The sequence below is a fragment of the Puntigrus tetrazona genome, chromosome 7 (genome assembly GCF_018831695.1).
Source record: "Puntigrus tetrazona isolate hp1 chromosome 7, ASM1883169v1, whole genome shotgun sequence".
In the NCBI taxonomy this organism is placed as follows: domain Eukaryota; kingdom Metazoa; phylum Chordata; class Actinopteri; order Cypriniformes; family Cyprinidae; genus Puntigrus; species Puntigrus tetrazona.
The window spans coordinates 19,825,753-19,843,055 of NC_056705.1; the positions used below are offsets into that span (position 1 = coordinate 19,825,753).

The following is a 17,303-nucleotide window of genomic DNA, read 5'->3' on the forward strand; positions in this document are numbered from 1 at the left end:
ATTCGGTCAAATAAATGTGATCTTACCGCACTATTTCATCTGTGTTTGATACACAGTGGACAGAATGTTAGCACTACTGAGCCATAACTGACCAAAATAACCATCATTTTTACCTTTCCGGTCAAATATTGTGCTGCAATGAGCTGCTAGTTTTAACTTGTCTATAGTGACCATGGAATAAGCGGGATAATCAACGGCTAGCCATGCATTAAAGGACATGGAGGTTATATATATATATATATATATATATATATATATATATATATATATATATATATATATATATATATATATATATATATATAGCTACACACACAAATGAGTATAATATTACAAGAGATGTACATTTCACACAGAATGCATTTCTTTTGTTTTTATTTCCTCTGTCCATCCATAAAGACATTGCACCATACATAAATAATTATGTTGTAAAAATGACTCAGTATTTACAAGTATTCCATATAATACGTTTATATAAAACTTTATATTAAATTTAGATAGATTACATTTGGGTTTGTGGCTGTGGGCGTCTGAGCATTTGTAGTGAGTGTGTGCAGGGTGTGGTAAGAACAATGTATATGTCTGCATTTGTTCCATGTGTATACGTTATCTGTGGTTGTTCAGTAAAATCTCTAACCAGCATGGGCATGATGTAATAAACTGTCTTGAATAGCACGGTCCCCAGCCCTTGGCAAAACTGATCCTCACACTGTTTAGGTCATATGGCCCTTCCATGTGCACCAATTCGCTGGGGGGTTGAATTTGGCACGACTTCTCATAGTCAAAAACCTTTATGGAGTAGCCCGGCATGACTCTCCTCACAGTCAAACTCAGGTAGGGGTGATGTTCCAGAGTCGGGGAATTCACAAAAATAGGGTGCTGACTGCGATTGTAGGCCCAAACTCCATCTGGCTCTTTGCTGAGGAGGATGCCATGTCCGATTTTGCCACGGGTGCGCTGGACGGAGGTGGAACGTGGAGAGAGGGGGAGCAGGCCCAAGCACAAGCCTGTACCCTGAGGTAGGTCGTAGAAGATGCTAAGAGAGGCGTCGTGAACTGGGTACAGGCGGCCCACGCGTGTACGGAGCTCCCAATATGCCACGTTACACCAGTGGTTCTGAGCCACAGAGGAGGGAGACATACTGGCATCTGTGGAGTGAAAAAAAAGACACAAACCAATGTACAAATATTATTTCAATATTTCTTTCAGGGAAAAGAATTGCTATGTGCAGTATTCTTTCTATTTAGTTAAAAAAAGTATTGAAAATCACATATTTACATTTAATTTAATTTAATAAGAGACTGCTGCCACAACACGTTGTTAATATTACTAAAATACTGAGTAGCAATGTTGCTATAATCTGTCATGTTTACATTTTGATGATATACTAACCTGTATTGTCCCTATTAAATTAATAAAAAAATATGTTTTTTGTAAATAAAATCATAAATAATAAATAAATGTTAAAATTGAACGTACGTTATAAGTTATGTGACTTATTTTCTGTTTCTGATATTACCATCATACTGGATAATAATGATTGGAACAATGTTACTACGATCAGGAATATGTTTTGTTTTTTTTTGTAGAATTTGCATTGCCGCTTTAAATAAAGAAACAAATAATACTACTAATTTAAAATGATTTAAATATGCAATGTCTGAAATTCTTCTTAAACAGTTTTATAAGTTGCATCAGGTTTTGTGTTTCTGAAATCCATCCAACCTTATTTCTACAGTAACGTGCTGTCGTGTCAAGCAATGTCAATGTTTTGACCACTCTCATATCAGCTCCCTTATTCTTTTTGATGTTACACAGTACATGTGCACTCTCTACATCTCCAATCCTATCAGGAGAGGATTCGAAACTGAAGAAGCAACGACCCCCACTTACAGGCCCAAATCTGTCATCTCTGACTCTAACACCCCCCGCTCCTGCCTCAGCATTCCTCTCTCCCTGCGCGGGGCCGACTGGGGCCCCCTCTCCCCCTCCGAGGGCCAGCATTCAGCTCTCTGACCACTCAGTGAAGGCTCGCGACCCCCTGACCCCCCAGCCGCCAGCCTATCCAGTCTGATTAACTCAAACACAGACTGATGGCATTATTTTGCTTCACAGGCTCTATTGAGGGAGAAGATCTCAAGCCCTGGGCCTGTGCCCTCATTCTGCTCAGTCTCAACCCTCTCTGGCCCGAACAGACAGCAGAGGACTCACTGTTAATGAAGAAAGTTTTGTTCAAGGAGGGGTAGGGAAATACACGATCATTATCTCAGACTCTCTGAGAGCTCACTTAGTAAGTACTTTCAGATATATAAAAAAGGATACGCAAGTAAAAGACTGAAAAGCAGGACATCATTTTCATAAAGATTTGCATTAAACTTCCTGCGTTTAAAGTAAATACAATGGAAAAAGCATGCAAAAGAGGAAAACAATGCAAAAGAATCTTTTCATCTGTTTGTTCCTCATTGTTTAAATTTCATATTTAACTTCCTTCGATCTTATGCAAAGACACGCAAATAAAATTTTTGCTGCGTAGTTTAATTCAGTAAGCAACGCTATGGTGTATGATAACGTTTAGGAACGTTCGACCTCTCCTTGAGAAAGTTCTCTGTTTTGCATGCACAGTTGTTAGTGCCTGCAAAAGCATTCTTGGTGCTTGTGTGCCTAGCCTAAACCAACACCACAAAATGAGAGGGGGAAGGAGAGGATGGAGTCTTGTCTGTCCTGCTGTGCCAAATATTAGATCTCCCTCCACATATTAGGCCCTTCCACTGAGCCAGTGAATGGTGGGGGAGCTTAGAGGGGTGATAATGGAAATGCCACGACAAAAACTGCCAAAGAACTCTAGAACACTTCCAGTATTTTCACAACTCTAGAACTAAAGCAGCGGGCGAAATTGCTCAGCTCTAAAATTAAGCCAACATTTTCAGCTTTATTCTAAAACAACGCTTTTTATCGTAATTTACTAAGCTTTTTTAAAACATGTATGACATAAGGTTTCTTCAGTTTTTTTTGTAAATATATGTAGTGAAAGTGAGCCCATACACTTATTGTATAGGCAAGCAGTCAAAACATCCCATAAAACATAACTCCTTTGCGCTCTAAAGGAGAAAGTAAGTCATACATGTCCGGTGAGTGAATGATGATGGAATTTTCTTTTTTGCATGAACTATCCCATATGCCTCATTTTTAGTGACATAATACATGAAAATCAGGCATACACACACACACACATTCCCTTACACAGAGGGATACAACTGAACAAGTATCTTTCTTTGGCAAGTCATTTTGCAAGCTCATTCCGCTGGATGATGAATCTGTGGTAAGAGAATTGACTGCATATTGATCCCTATCTAAGATGAAGCTAACAGCTTGTGTCAGGATGAAAAAACAAAATGATTTCTCCCTGTCACAATACTGAGGAGAAACCGAGAGGAATATGCAGACAGACACATGCAATCACGCATAAACGTGATTACAATGCATCGGCCAAAAAAAGAAACCAGATCTGAAAAGCCTTAATATGCGTGTCCCTTAAATAAAAGGGGCAAATCATTTTCCAACAATTGATAGAGTCGTTCTTTGTCAACATCTGTAAAGAATCTCTGCAGAGACAGGCAGGATTTCATTAGTTAAATTGCGTGTTGGCCTGCGCTCTGTCAGGAAGAGGGGAAGCCACAGCGAGGCCTGTAATTTAAACCTTATTTTAAAATGCGACTGGCTGGCTGTGCCAGGGCTTGCATTGCAAAACTCAGCAGGAAGCAACAACATAAAAAAAAAAAAAAAAAAAAAAAAAAAAAAAACGGAGGAAAGAACGTATGTGACACACCAAAAGAGGATCTTGTTCCTTGTGTCCAGAGCTCTGTGTGATGGGTAATAATAAGCACAGTGAAACACACAGCAGATAAGAGCTCAGGAGGCCCTGACTCCCCCAGTCAGCATCCTGACAAAACTGCCCATTGTTGCACGTAATCTAATTTTGACTCGGTGCTGAAAAGTTGGTGGATGACGTCTAAGAAGTTTTAGCTATTTGCATACGGCACATCCTGATATCATATTCAAACCGGAGAAAGTCAACGGTTATGTTAATGAATCTCCAGAGAATTTATCGTATTAAAAACATCCTTGCGCAGAAGTGACAAAACAGAGAGAACCGTGAATCAGATGCCTAACGCTACAGAAACTAAAGCAAACAAAGGAAAGCAACGACGTCACTGCTTCCAAGAACCATTAAATAATCACTGAGTGAGTTTATGTTTGGACTTGGAGGTGAACGTATGCGTGCATTTCTGTATTATATAGAGAGAGGAATGCTTAGCTGACCAAATGCTAACAAAAATAACATGGATGAGCTAACCGTTTGACATGGAGCAGCTCTGAAAAAAGCAAGTTGCAACAGTCAGCAACCTTAATGTCCAAAGCGAAACATCACATTTAGTAAGCACACTAACATTATTTATTAAAAAAGAATGCATTAAATCTAATATTTTATGCATTTTAAAATATACATTTTATATTTAAATTTAGTCCTATGATGGCAAAGTTTAATTCTCAGCAGCATTGCATTTGCTGTTCTGGTTAATAGTTTATTACTTAAATAAGAAATCTTTTGCAATCTTTTAAGTGTAGCATACGAATAATCAAGCACAAGCCAGTTGATATGTAGTAAAAACACTCTTTCTTTTTTTAAATGCATTAATATACTTCAGACTTGCACACTAACCTGAATAGTCCAGCGACATGCCACCGAGTGAATGTGTGGCTTCGGTTTCTATGTAAGGCAGCACTGGGAGAGAAGAATCTGCAAAATGACAAAAAACCAAAAATGTAACCTTTTCTCTATTTGACTGCTGTTAAAAGCATGACATGAAGGGTTAAAACACCATGTGTCGTTTTAAAGAATCTTCTCTTACTTAACGTGAGAAAGAAAAAAATGACTTACTCTGTGGCTTGTGTTCTGGTAAGGGGGAGAAATGGGAGTAGGGAGGAGGTGGTGTGTCTGAAAATAGGGAGAAATGAGTTAGAGTTTTCTTTCAATTGAGCATCCCTTTAAAACCGAATTCATATCTCACTTTTCAAGGCTATGTGATCAGACCTAGACCTACAGATCTAATACTGCAACAGCGCTTGGCAGAGTTTCTCCAGATTTTCTACAGTGAATGAGAATGTTCTCAGCTGGTATGGAAATTACAGGTGAAAAAGAGTATCCATCAGAAGACTATGGATGTGTCGTCATGTGCCAAGAATGCTTGGAATCCAATCAAAAGTGTCCTGTTCTGAATCACATTGTAACAGTGGGAACGAAAACTTAATGGAAAAAATCTAATGTATAATACTATTAGTAATATTAATTATTACTGTTGGTGCTGTAGACTGTAGAGACATTTTTTATGCACGTCAAGGTTTCATGCACTATTGTGCAATTCATACCGCTTTAGACTTTTTTTTTTTGATGTATGGTTGTGCATTTACTAAACGGTTACGTTGTTACGTTTTTACAGTGTATTCCTTTTTGACCCTCTTCAAAGACGGCTGTTCAATCTGTAACTGTTCATTTATACACACAATGTTAGGGTAGTGTTTTTTGTGAATAGGGAGGGAGTAGAGAAACTGAGAATCCCAGAGGGATTCTAGTTGGGAATTCCACTTCCTGAACAGGAGTATCACTGTCCAACTCCCCTCCCTATCATTCACAAACACTCCATGTAAAAATCACATTTATATTAGTTTTGCCTGATTTGATGTTACACGAAACGCACTTACAATGCTTTGCCGGTCTTTGCTAGTTTGAAATGGTTTTGTATGATTTAAAATGGTGTCCTTGCCTGAACAAACATGTACTTCCAAAAATGACCCAAACCTCCTCTAGAAGCATCAGCAAATACGTTCTGCTTTTTTTTCTGCAGGGTTAAAAGCACATTTCAAATGGACAGCAAAGCCATTATAGCTTTGACTAAAAGCGGAGGTTTCCTTACCATCCTTGACTGGTCCACAGACACGGCTGTAGTGATGGGGGTTGCAGCAGAGGATCTGGCTGTCCTCTGCCCTGAAGCTCTGACAGTGACAGAGCGGTTTGAGCAGAGAGGAGAGCCGCAGATCTGGCCAGCGGAAGAGTCGACACAGCAGGTACTGAGGAGACACCAGCTGACCTCCAATTCGCACTTCAGTCTGTGAAACCAGAACACATCCACTTGGCATCCCTCCTTGAGACTCCACAGCTTCCAGTAAAACATCCAGAGACTTCTCTTTCAACTTTTTGAGAAACGCATAAGTGCACTTCTTGAGTTCTTGCTCGGTCACGGCACCATTTTTTCGTTCCCTGCCACTCAAACTACTATAGTTGCTATGATTCCTATGTTCTAGTCGACAAGCGAGTCTGTTTTTGCCTCTGGGGAGGTCTCTAAACAAACAGCATGTTACCGTCCTGCCCTCGCTCCCCTCGTTGAGGGGCCCATCGTGCTCAATAAAGATCCCCGGTTCCTCTACGCGTTTGCTGCAGGAGCCTGCATTGTTTCCCGGTGCGTATTCCGTTCTGGGGATCTTCTCGGGGTTGCTGTCACTCCAGTCATCCGGACCACCATCGCCCCCTTCTTTACCTGCGGTGACCAAACGGCTTCTCCAGAGTCGCCGAACTAGACCCGTGCGTCTCGTCCTGAACATACGACAATTTAAACAGTTTGCATCCGTTTTTCCTATGTTTGGTCAGAACCGCGGAGACTCCAAACGCTCGTGCGCTCGCTGTGCGACATCAATGATCTGTGCTCACATGCACAGCCAAGCAGAGCCTGAGCAAAGCCCAACATTAGACTCCGCTGCTACAATATATCAGCACTGTAGCAAACGGATGGCTATAATAATGATGCGGTACGTGAGGAGCCGTGCACCCGGTCTGTAAACATTCCCCAACAACGAGAGAAACTTCTTGTTGAACAATACGAAATGCACGATATGCAGAAAAAAATCTTCCGATAATCTCCGAGACGGACCTTTTTTTCCCCAAGCAAACCTTCTGCAGCAGTTTAATGCCGCCGAGCACATGAATGGATCTCACTATAATCCTTATTCATGTTCCACGCGCTCCTCGCGAAAGAAAATGATTGTGTCGCGATGGCAAAGCGGTCGTTCCGCGTAGATAGACGGAGGTGGGATGTCTTGAGGTTTCGTTCCGTGTTTAGAGCGGGATTAATGGCATTCTTCGATGGTCTTTCGCCGTTTCACTCTCTTTCTTCTTCAGATACACACACACGGGGCCCCTGAGGAGAGCAGTGGAGCCATTGGTTGATTCCCATCATGTGCTCGTCTAGACACTTTGGCGGCTGCGAGCCGCGCTGATTGTTGCGCAAACACAGTATCAAGTTTCCGAACTCTTAAAGGAGCAACATGTACCTGTGTGTGTGTGTGTGTGTGTGTGTGTGTGTGTGTGTGTGTGTGTGCTGTCGCAGCGATAGAACACAAAAATGTTACTGCTGCAATGATTAAGAATGCGCAGGGAAATGTATTAATTTGAAGGCACCAGAATGTTATCGCTTTATGTTTGTGACTGTGCACTAAAATTACAATAAGTACAAATAGTGAAATCGATACCATTTTTTTAATGTATGCAGTTAGGTTTTATTATTTTACAATAATAGAAATACTAATACTAGTACTTACCACCGCCACACTATTTAAATTGTTCTGCATATTATATAATTGTATATGAACAATGTGTGTTTATTAACTTGACATTTACATTTAGTCATTTAAATTTAGCATACAGTAGCAGCAATCAAAACCAACAAAAGAGCAATAATATGCAACTATGTCTCAGTTAGCACAACACAGTACATGTATATATGAATAAATATGTCTGATGTCTACCTGTTCTATCTATCTATCTATATATATATATATATACACACACACACACACACATACCTATATATACTTTCATTGACTGGTGAATGATATACAGATATAGAATGGTGAAGACCCTTGTTGCAAACTGTCAGCATTAAGAGCAAGAATCCTTGGGCTTTCTCCCTTCACTTATCATGGGGGTGATAACTGTTGTAGCCTGGCGTCAGGCTAATAATTGCAGCTACTCCCATTAAGTCTCTTAGATAGTCTATCAGCAGAAGTCTGGAGAAGAGACAGAGAGACCAGCACCAAACCTCCCCCCAAAATAACCCCAGTCCATCCAGTCCGGACAGACGTGGTCTTGTTGATGGGGTCTAGCAAGACCCAACAGGAATAGCATGTCAACAAGCCCCTTATTCCTAATGGACCTTAGGGAGAGAGGCGAGACAGTGGGAGACAGAAAAAGAGAGCACTCACATCCCTTAAGGCCTCTCCTTGGGTCCACACTCCATTCCGAATGGCGCTAGTTCCATGAATACTGCCAAAATGCTCTAGAGACAAAAACAAAGTCAAAGTACATTCAGATGACACCAGTGCAACTAATATAGGCTGAAGACAGGACGAGTTGATGAAAATATCTCCAAATCAATCGAATGCACAATTCGATAGTGTAAAGAAGCTGTGTGTTAAGGACCTGATTTTTGACTGCTGGTGTGGTGTGGCCTATGGCAGCAGGAAGTCGTAGCCACAGACAGACATTAGCAGTGTAATCTGTCTCCTGTGGAAGGTTCTGGCAGTCAAAACAAGAGTTTCGGCAAGGAAAACCTCATTTATGGTGAAGACAAGGAGACAGCCAGGAACTTAAATGAATGTCTGCTGTGTAAATGTGATGTTTCTACGTGGCAGAAGCATATGAAAAAAAGTGAATACCCTTAACAAAAGCAGAATGTAAGCTAGTTCTCTTCTACTTCTCTAAACATTTTAATATTATGGCTATAGCACGTCTACTCTTAAGGAATATTTACTGTAAAAATATTTTCTCTACTTGAAAATATTAAATAACATTAACAATGACAAGTACATTTATTATAGTTATTATTTATGTATGTTGACAAAACAGATTACAGCGGTTCATTATTAGCTCAGGTCCATAAATATTTTTAAAGGCACAGTTCCCCTTAAAAATGAAAATTTGTTGTCCCGAACCCAGAGGACTTTAATCTCTGAAACACAAGTTAAGATATTTTTTGAAAACTGAGAGGCCCAAACATACTTAAATTTACTTAAACAAAGTAAAAAAGGTCATGAGGCATAATAAAGTCAAAAGGAATAAAACAAATCCAAGTATTGCAAAGATATACAATAGCTTTAAATCATGAACAGATTTAATTTAGGCTTTTTTTAATCTAAATTTAAGACGTCTATACACAAAAGAAACGTAATTAGTTTCCGTGCGTCACACTCAGTTACGCATACACAAGCTTCCATGTTTGCCACATGTGATCCAGTCTGCTGTATGTTTGTGTGTGTATATGTGAATAAAAGCCTAAATTAAAATCGGTTCATCATACACAGCCCTCACATCCCTTTACAAGACATATGTTCATATTTTATATGTTTGAATCAATTAGCTTTTATAGCAAGATTAGCAAGATACCTTTTCGATAAGATAAGTTTTGGTGACTGACTTTTGAAATAGTTTTTTTGACTTTTAATGGAGGAACATGTTTAATAAACTAAGACTAATAAATTATTTCCATTGTTAGTTCATGTTAACTTATGAAACTATTGAACTTAATTGTAAATTGTTTTCATCATGTTATACCAGCATCTTTTTTTTTCCGTATATTTATGTTGCCACAGTAATTAACAGTATGTCCATGATTGATTGAATTGTAAGAGTTTTTCCAGAAGTTCTTTTTCAGCAATATATACAGTAAAATAAAGCGATACTTCATGGGCAAAAGTTGATCACAGCAGGTAATGTTTCTGCAAAGTTATTTAAAGTAGCACTATTTCACCTACCATGACTTTATATATAAAATATATCTGCTTTTATTCAATAAACAATCAGTTAATATTGAGCATATCAGACGCTGTTTATGGCCAATTATATTGTCTGTTTCAACACTGAAAACTACAACAGAGTGAGTCTGTAGTGTTGTTTCGTTACTGAATTAATTTGTACAGTCAGTCGTTTGATAAAATAATTCAAATGACTCTTATAAAGTCACCTGCTTTGCTCCTAAATGAGCCAGAGTTTTTGAATGAATCAGTTCAGTGAATGATTTAGACTTAAGACAGTCGTTACCCACTACCTATAATGATATAACCTATGGAAGCCCGTTTCCGCCACTGAATAGAAAATAAAAAAAAGAAATTGTGACTTTTTATCTTGAGAGTTTATATCTCACAATTCTGACTTATTTTCAGAATTGTATAAGTCGGAATTGCAAGTTTGTATCATGCAAATTCTGAGAAAAAAGTATGAATTGTGAGATAAAAAGTCGCAATAATCTTTTTATTATTTTTTATTCAGTGGCGGAAATGGGCTTCCTTTACAACCTGCAAAAATAACAAAAAAAACTAGACCAGGACTAATTATAAAATAAAGAAGTCAGAAAGAAACCTTTCCACTGCTGGTTTTCATTTATATTTGAAGCAACCAACATTGCATTAATTTCATTAAAAGAACACCAAAAGAACAATCCACATTATACAATTTAGCATGTCTGAGGAAAACGTATTTCAGAGATTGTTTCCTCTTAGAATATACAAGGGTCTCTGCATTGCTATGCAAAGCTGACTGACTCCTTCCATTCATTTTGTGTGCTTTTTATGCATGCCTGTTGTTGGCTCTATGAGTGAAAAGAGAATATCTGAGAACCCGAGGAAGGAAGTAGGCTAAAAACAGAGGAAAGGGAGAGAAACTCAGCTAGATCAGACCACTCTGTTGCTGTAGCTGATTGTAGTCTAGTCTCAGAGCGCCTGGCGCCGACGAAGCAGGCCATAAACTTCTAGACGATAGAGAGAGATAGAGCTCTTACTCTTACTTGGGCGAGTAAACAAAGAGTTTACTTCACTTAGCGTGCAATTGACTTTGCATTTGTGCAGCAGTCGATGCAAATGAAGTTATCTTGTGCCTCGTCATTTCGGGACTATTATCTTCACAATGGCACACAAGACTAAATGATTACAGTATCACAGGTAAAGATGCATACGACTGCGGACCACTGCTGAGATTCAAGTACGCTTCAGGGGAAAAAAAGAAAGGAAAACAGAGACAGAGATGTACAAACACAGACAGCGAGATATGAAGATTACAAGTGTTTGCGTTCATTAGTAAACCTGCATAACCAGAGACAGGCGTGTCCCGTCAACAGTAATAGACTTCGCGTGCATCTGTGCCAACCGGTGTTTACGTCAGTGGGTACAAAGACTACATCTAATCTCCTGGAGAGAGACAGAGAAAGAGGACGGAAAAGGGAGAAGACCATTCCAGGGGCCAGCAGGGCTCCTCGGGGTGAGCTGAATTAAGTAAGAGATCGAGAAAGAGAAACAGAGAGAGCGAGGGGTGGAGAGGCAGAGAGGAGAGAGTAAATCAATGGAGGAGATTTGAGACAGGAAGACTATGGCGTCAGTACAGGCTGGAGATAAGGGCTTCAGTTCCATACACAAACACACTTGTTCTCCCCGGGCCGAACAGCTACACATACTTTGTCTCACTGTCAACTGACCAGACACGCACAGGCAGGGCCTCTCTGCTGGTGCTTTTCATCACCGCTCTTGCTCTGCTATAGGCAGTTTATGCTCCTTGGTGCTCTCTGACTTCCCCTGTTGAAATGACTGCCCCTGTGATTATGGTTAGTACTTTTCTTTAAATTATCGTATGTGAGATGATTATTACTTTTCACTCGAAACAGTCATTCAGTTCGGTTTTACTTAAAACATACTGTTATACCGACGGTCTGTTTTGCTCCTCTCTTTAACATCAAGCTGAACTCTGTCAAAACCGTAACAATAGATTGGCTGACCTCACTTGCATTTCGTCCTTAAATAAGCAAGATCCACAGCACTATAAGGTGAGGAAACACGGGCCTGACTGAGAAACGTGTGAGTCTGGCCAGGGGTCAGAGGAACTTTTCCTCAAAGATAAGCAATAGAGACAGTGTACATACAGACCTAAAGGGAAAGCTACTTCTTTCAGGAAGAACCCTCTGCTTTGAAAGTAATTTTGATTTAAACTGAGAAAGGAGCAGGAAAAACTGAGGAACTGAACTTCTCTGGAAAAAAGAAGATAACTTGTTTTGTTTTTTTTCCCCCCTCACTGCTTGCTTTCAGTAATTTCTGTATTCTTGTGACTTAAACGTTATTGCATGATCATTGTCAACTTCATTATGGTAGCTAAATTACTCAGAAATTACTTTCAAGGCTGCATTCTGAGGTATTGAGGAACTATTTTAGTACCCCTTAAACCGCTGTAGTGTCTTTGAACTGAACATTGATCTGTGAGTAAACTGATCCTGTGTGGCTCTCTTTTTGTGTACAGTATCACAGCACACATCCTGAAGCATTCAGAACAGAACAACACTATCTTTTAATGTTTTTTTGTCTTGTCTTCCAGTAAAACTATTTAAACATCCTTATGAACTAATTATTTTCAAGCGTTCTCATACAATGTATGCTTTACAGTACTATGTTAAAGAATAAATATATTAACAGTATTTTATTGGCCACTAAAAATTAAGTTGGATTGGTGGACTCGTCAAAGGATTAATAAACATGGTTTTCCGAAGAGTTCACTGAGAACTAAATTAAGCACATCACAGTTATGTTAAGGTTATTTATCCTAAAATATCATATATATATATATATATATATATATATATATATATATATATATATATATAACAACATTATGCAAAGAGTTCATAACAGGCTTTGAACAGAAATAGAGACAGAGAAAAAGACATACATTACTCTGTTCTTCCTTTTTTCTGATTGTGGTCATATAGGCAATACTTTACACTCTTTCTCTCCCGAGGAAGTTCTTCACTCTTTTACTTACTGGACTCCTACATAGCCTTAAACTCGAGAGAGCAGGGCTTTGGGCACAAAGCAGTACCACATTTTTTGAGTTACGGTTTCTTTGCGGCTGAAGATTTCTGCACACATGTCTCGAGAGAAGGCTAAGAGTAAGTTACTAAATGCAAGGAATAGGTATGTGGGTAATGCATTCATGCAATTTGTGTGTTTGTGTGTATTCCTGCATGTTTCTGGAGGGAATGGGTGGGATGTTTTTATGGTGTGATTCATTCAACTGTTTCTAAATCTTTCCCTGATTACTGTATATCAAATTCCCAACATTTGGCAAGTCAACAACTCTCCCACTAGTTCATAATTCTTGAGAAAAAATGTAAGCCCTCAGTGTGAAATGGAGAGAGGGAGAGGATGTGTTTTTGAAGAACGTGGTTTATATCGCAAGTAATTGCATGTGATTCTTCTCCCAACTTCAAAGCGAGCGGATCTGTAGTTCAGGGTTGGGAGGCCAGACCACTACCAGATCAGCTCTCAATTTCCTGTCCCTGCCTGGCTTTGAGCAGAGAGAGGATCGAGGCAGAAACGTGTGAAATACAGAAGACAGCTTTACAGATTTGTTTGTGACCGTTAAAGGTTTCGGCATCAGAAAGTTGACCATTTAACTTCATGTTATAACATCCAAATTAACCACTTTTTTTCAAGTCCAAGCAATGACACGCCAATGAATATATCTACGCAATACTTATTATGAGTACAATTAAGCAGAAGTAACCGATAAACACAACTTCACTTTCACTATTAATTTGTTAATATGTATCCATCTTCATACGAAAGAACGATTACAACTTTGCAAGAAGTTGCAAGATTTAGAGCCTCAAAAATCAAGCAATCACAACAGAGAATGCCCAGAATAACTTTTTAACTTATTCATAAATAAAAAGGAAATAACTGTTATGTTTATTAATATCGTTGGGTGTTCATTCTCTGTTATCCTTCATGGTCAATACATCCACTCAAACACAGGGTTTCCGTTCTGCTACATCTCACATGACTAATCCAATCCTTCTCTATGAACGTTTTTCCTTTCAAGCTTGTTGAAAGGTTTTCTTTTGTCTGTGCCCATGACATAGAGCAGTAGCCTATCTTATAATGATCATGCATGTGAGATAAGACAAGACATACATCAGATGGCCCAGGGAGGAGCATGACAGATAAAGCTTTATCAGTGGGTTCAGGACTGGTTTTTATATGAAATCCAAATATGAGATATCTATAAGTAATCTTGGTCCAGACAGACTGGCCGGTTTTATTATGTGCATGGTCAGAGAAAATAAAAACATACACGTGCTCATGCAAAAATATTCTCTAAAAAGTTATGAAACATCATTTCTGTTTATATAAAATGTTGGCACTGGCAAGTCTCAAGTCACTCCATTTGCCTGAGGTGAACTGTGCTCAGTTTTATTCCCTAGGTCCATGACTGGCACACCACACTCACACGCACACAAGCTCTAGATTACAGCTTCATGGTCCCTCTCACAGTCCATAGCTGGGATTGGCAATGACATGTGAATGCAGACCAGCTCTAATTTAAGCATCCACATTTATATACTCATAATAGGGTCAGTATAAGCGCTTTTGGAGCGGGCCAGAGACTGTCCAGAGCTCTCTTTCCAGAACTAAGGCAACACATTATTCCCAAAACTGCCCAAAGAGCTCTTTCCAAAAGGCAATACATTTTTGCTATAGGAAAATAAGTCATTGCTGAATGCTGAAACTGTTGGTTTTCAAATTGTATTCATACCTTATAATGCAAAAACGTCTAATTAATTTCATGGAATTCGTGAAAAAAATAGTTGAACGAAATGATTTTGAAATCTAAGATCAAAAGCTGTTAATTATCTTGGGGTGTATTTATCATATTGTAATTACGCATTGGATGAATGTGCAGCACTAAATATGTCGCATCTAAAACTAATGGCAGAACAACTTTTACAATTACACACCGAGCGTGGAAGAAGGATGGAGGGATGGTTTTGAAATGAACTGGTAGTGCATATCTCTGCAGCCAGGCAAGAGGGCTGTGGCATGCCTGTGTTATTGAGTAAACCACTTTGGCCTGTGTTTGTGTTTGATAGGATCAGGGGCTCAGTGGGTGGTGAAGGACTCTGGTAACTGAGTACTGAGGCTTTAAAAACTCCTTGCTGTTTTTGGGGCTTTTTCTTCAGCCCATCCTCCAAGCAGCCTCCACGCTGAAGGGTAGGACTGAAATGTAAACATCCAAACATGCTTGGGCCCTTTTAAAAGGCTGTTTTCCAGCCTCCACTCTTAATTGGAAACAGACAGTGGCCTTGTATGCAGAGGTGGGGTTAAGGCTTAGAAGCTACTTTGACAGGCTGCAAATCCCACTAGCAATCTTTGATGTGATGTCTCACTCGTTCTGAAACATTTTAAAGCAAATTAAGTTATATTTTAAGATAAAGATTATATCGCCAGAAAAAAAGAGGGCAGAATATGAATGCGTTTCAGAAGGTTGATAATTCTTATGGTAATTGTGGTAAATGTTTACTTCAGTTTATTATTTACATGTTTATTCCACTGTAAATAGTTTTCAAGAAACATAATGCACGACTAAGTGCAAAGCAGTCTAGCTAGTGACAAGATGAGCATGGCAACAACATTTCAGTACTTACTGAAGTCCTCTGTGGTCATCATTTTAACTACAGTCGATAACTGAGATGCAAGATGGCGCAAATTATGTTTGTTTGAATCAATTAAGAGAAGCGCGAATCCGTGATTCTGTGTGTGATACGTGTGTGATAGTAGTACTTCGCTTTCCCTTTCCAGCGAAAGTAAAGAAAAAGCAACAAAGTTGTTTTCACAAACTTTGCAAAAGAGGGGAAATATACAGGGCTGGGTTAAATCTGTCATACAATAGGAATATTTAAATTCTCTACCTCAGCAACAGCATTAGAATTTATATATTTAAAACAAAATAAAAACAAATGTTGATGCATGTCACATTGCGTATTTAATTATATATGTCATACGACATATATAACTTCCGTTCTAAAATGTTTGACTACTGAAAGTCACAATCAGAATCAGGTATTCCTGAAAGCCATCTAATAAATCGATTTCAAAATTCTGTCAATTTTAAATTTCTGTCAATATATATATATAGAAATTGTGCCGTTTACGTAATTACTTGGCAACCCTTTAAATACAGCTCATACTCACACACACATTGCTCCAAGAGTCATTACCGATGAGTGAGAGGGAAGTGAGGGAGTCATTCCTGGCATCACTGCAAAGTTGTTAGTGCTGGCTGAATGGAGGTGAGTGCACGGGATGCTTAATTGGTCCAGTGTGCATGTGTTTGAGCACTGGTGATAATTGTGGTTCACAGGTGGCCACAGTGGTGGCCTGTCCAAGCTTTGGGTTCATACCAGGGCCTGGGACAAAAGACAAAAGATTCCAGAGCTCTTTGTTATTGACTGTGGTCAAAGCCTCTGGCCGTCCCCGTGTCTACCTAGACATGAGTTCATGAGTCTCTATCCTGAAAATTGATGCGAAGAAAATAACATTAATGTTAATATCTCATGCCAGTATTTACATGCAGAACAAGTATATGGAAACTGTAACGCTTTTCTAGCTTCTTCTGCCTTTAAATTCTTAATAAACCACTGGATTTATGCATAAAGATAATTAGAACTGCAGAGTAGTGCCAACAGTTCAGTACAGCCACATGATGATGAGCGCAAAATTAGAACGTGTTCAAATGTCCACTGGTTTCACATCAAAGAGATTAAGGAAATTTTACTGGCATTATAGCACAAATACCACAGTAAAACCTTTCTTGGCGCCTCCTATCAGATATTGTTATCAGATAATGGAGAAATTCCTTCAAACATAGATATGCCATTAGCATTGAGCATGCAAGTCTCCCCAGGCACTTCCCTTCTTTGTTGACTGAAGGACCAAAAACATGTTGAAACAAGATGCCACGCTGCAAAGCGGCATGTAGCATCAAGATTTTCCTGATAATCATACTGAAATAGCTTGTCAGACATGAAAGAGTTTGCGTCTAAGCCTCGCAGGGTATTTTCTGGTGAGATAATCTTTCTGTAACATAGACCAAGCAAAATGGCTGAGAGCACAAAAACATTGTGCACGATGGAGTGATATCTACGCTGCGAATTTAGTTAAAACACACATATAGTGTGACATATGTTAGGATACCTACAACATACAATTTAGTTGTGCTTAACTTTAATGTTCAACAATATATCTTCTACAGAAGATGGTGGAATGTGAATAGTTTCCTCATTTTGATGTAAAATCAATGATCAAACTACATCTCTTTGGTGTCAGTGTACTTTTCCTCTTGGGCCTAAATCAAGTAGGTGGAGTTTCCAAGAATGGTT

General features: G+C 39.0%; 1 protein-coding gene across 1 annotated transcript; it reads right to left on the reverse strand.

Annotated features, from left to right (window-relative positions):
- Nucleotides 1–358: 358 nt before the first annotated feature.
- smad6a (SMAD family member 6a) lies at nt 359–7,289 on the reverse strand. The gene is made up of 4 exons (XM_043244706.1): nt 5,973–7,289; nt 4,940–4,996; nt 4,721–4,798; nt 359–1,148 (listed from the first exon to the last, which is right to left on the reverse strand). Exons 1-4 carry the CDS (start codon nt 6,655–6,657, stop codon nt 607–609), a joined length of 1,362 nt encoding a protein of 453 aa, XP_043100641.1. The 5' UTR covers nt 6,658–7,289; the 3' UTR covers nt 359–606.
- Between the last annotated feature and the right edge of the window lie 10,014 nt (nt 7,290–17,303).

Excerpts from the sequence above, each read along its gene's own strand:
- smad6a (XM_043244706.1), bottom strand. The coding sequence starts at position 6,657 with ATGTTCAGGACGAGACGCACGGGTCTAGTTCGGCGACTCTGGAGAAGC. Across the intron at positions 4,997-5,972 it reads CTGTGGACCAGTCAAGGATG|ACACACCACCTCCTCCCTAC; the intron begins GTAAGGAAACCT and ends CCCTATTTTCAG. Across the intron at positions 4,799-4,939 it reads ACCAGAACACAAGCCACAGA|ATTCTTCTCTCCCAGTGCTG; the intron begins GTAAGTCATTTT and ends GTCATTTTGCAG.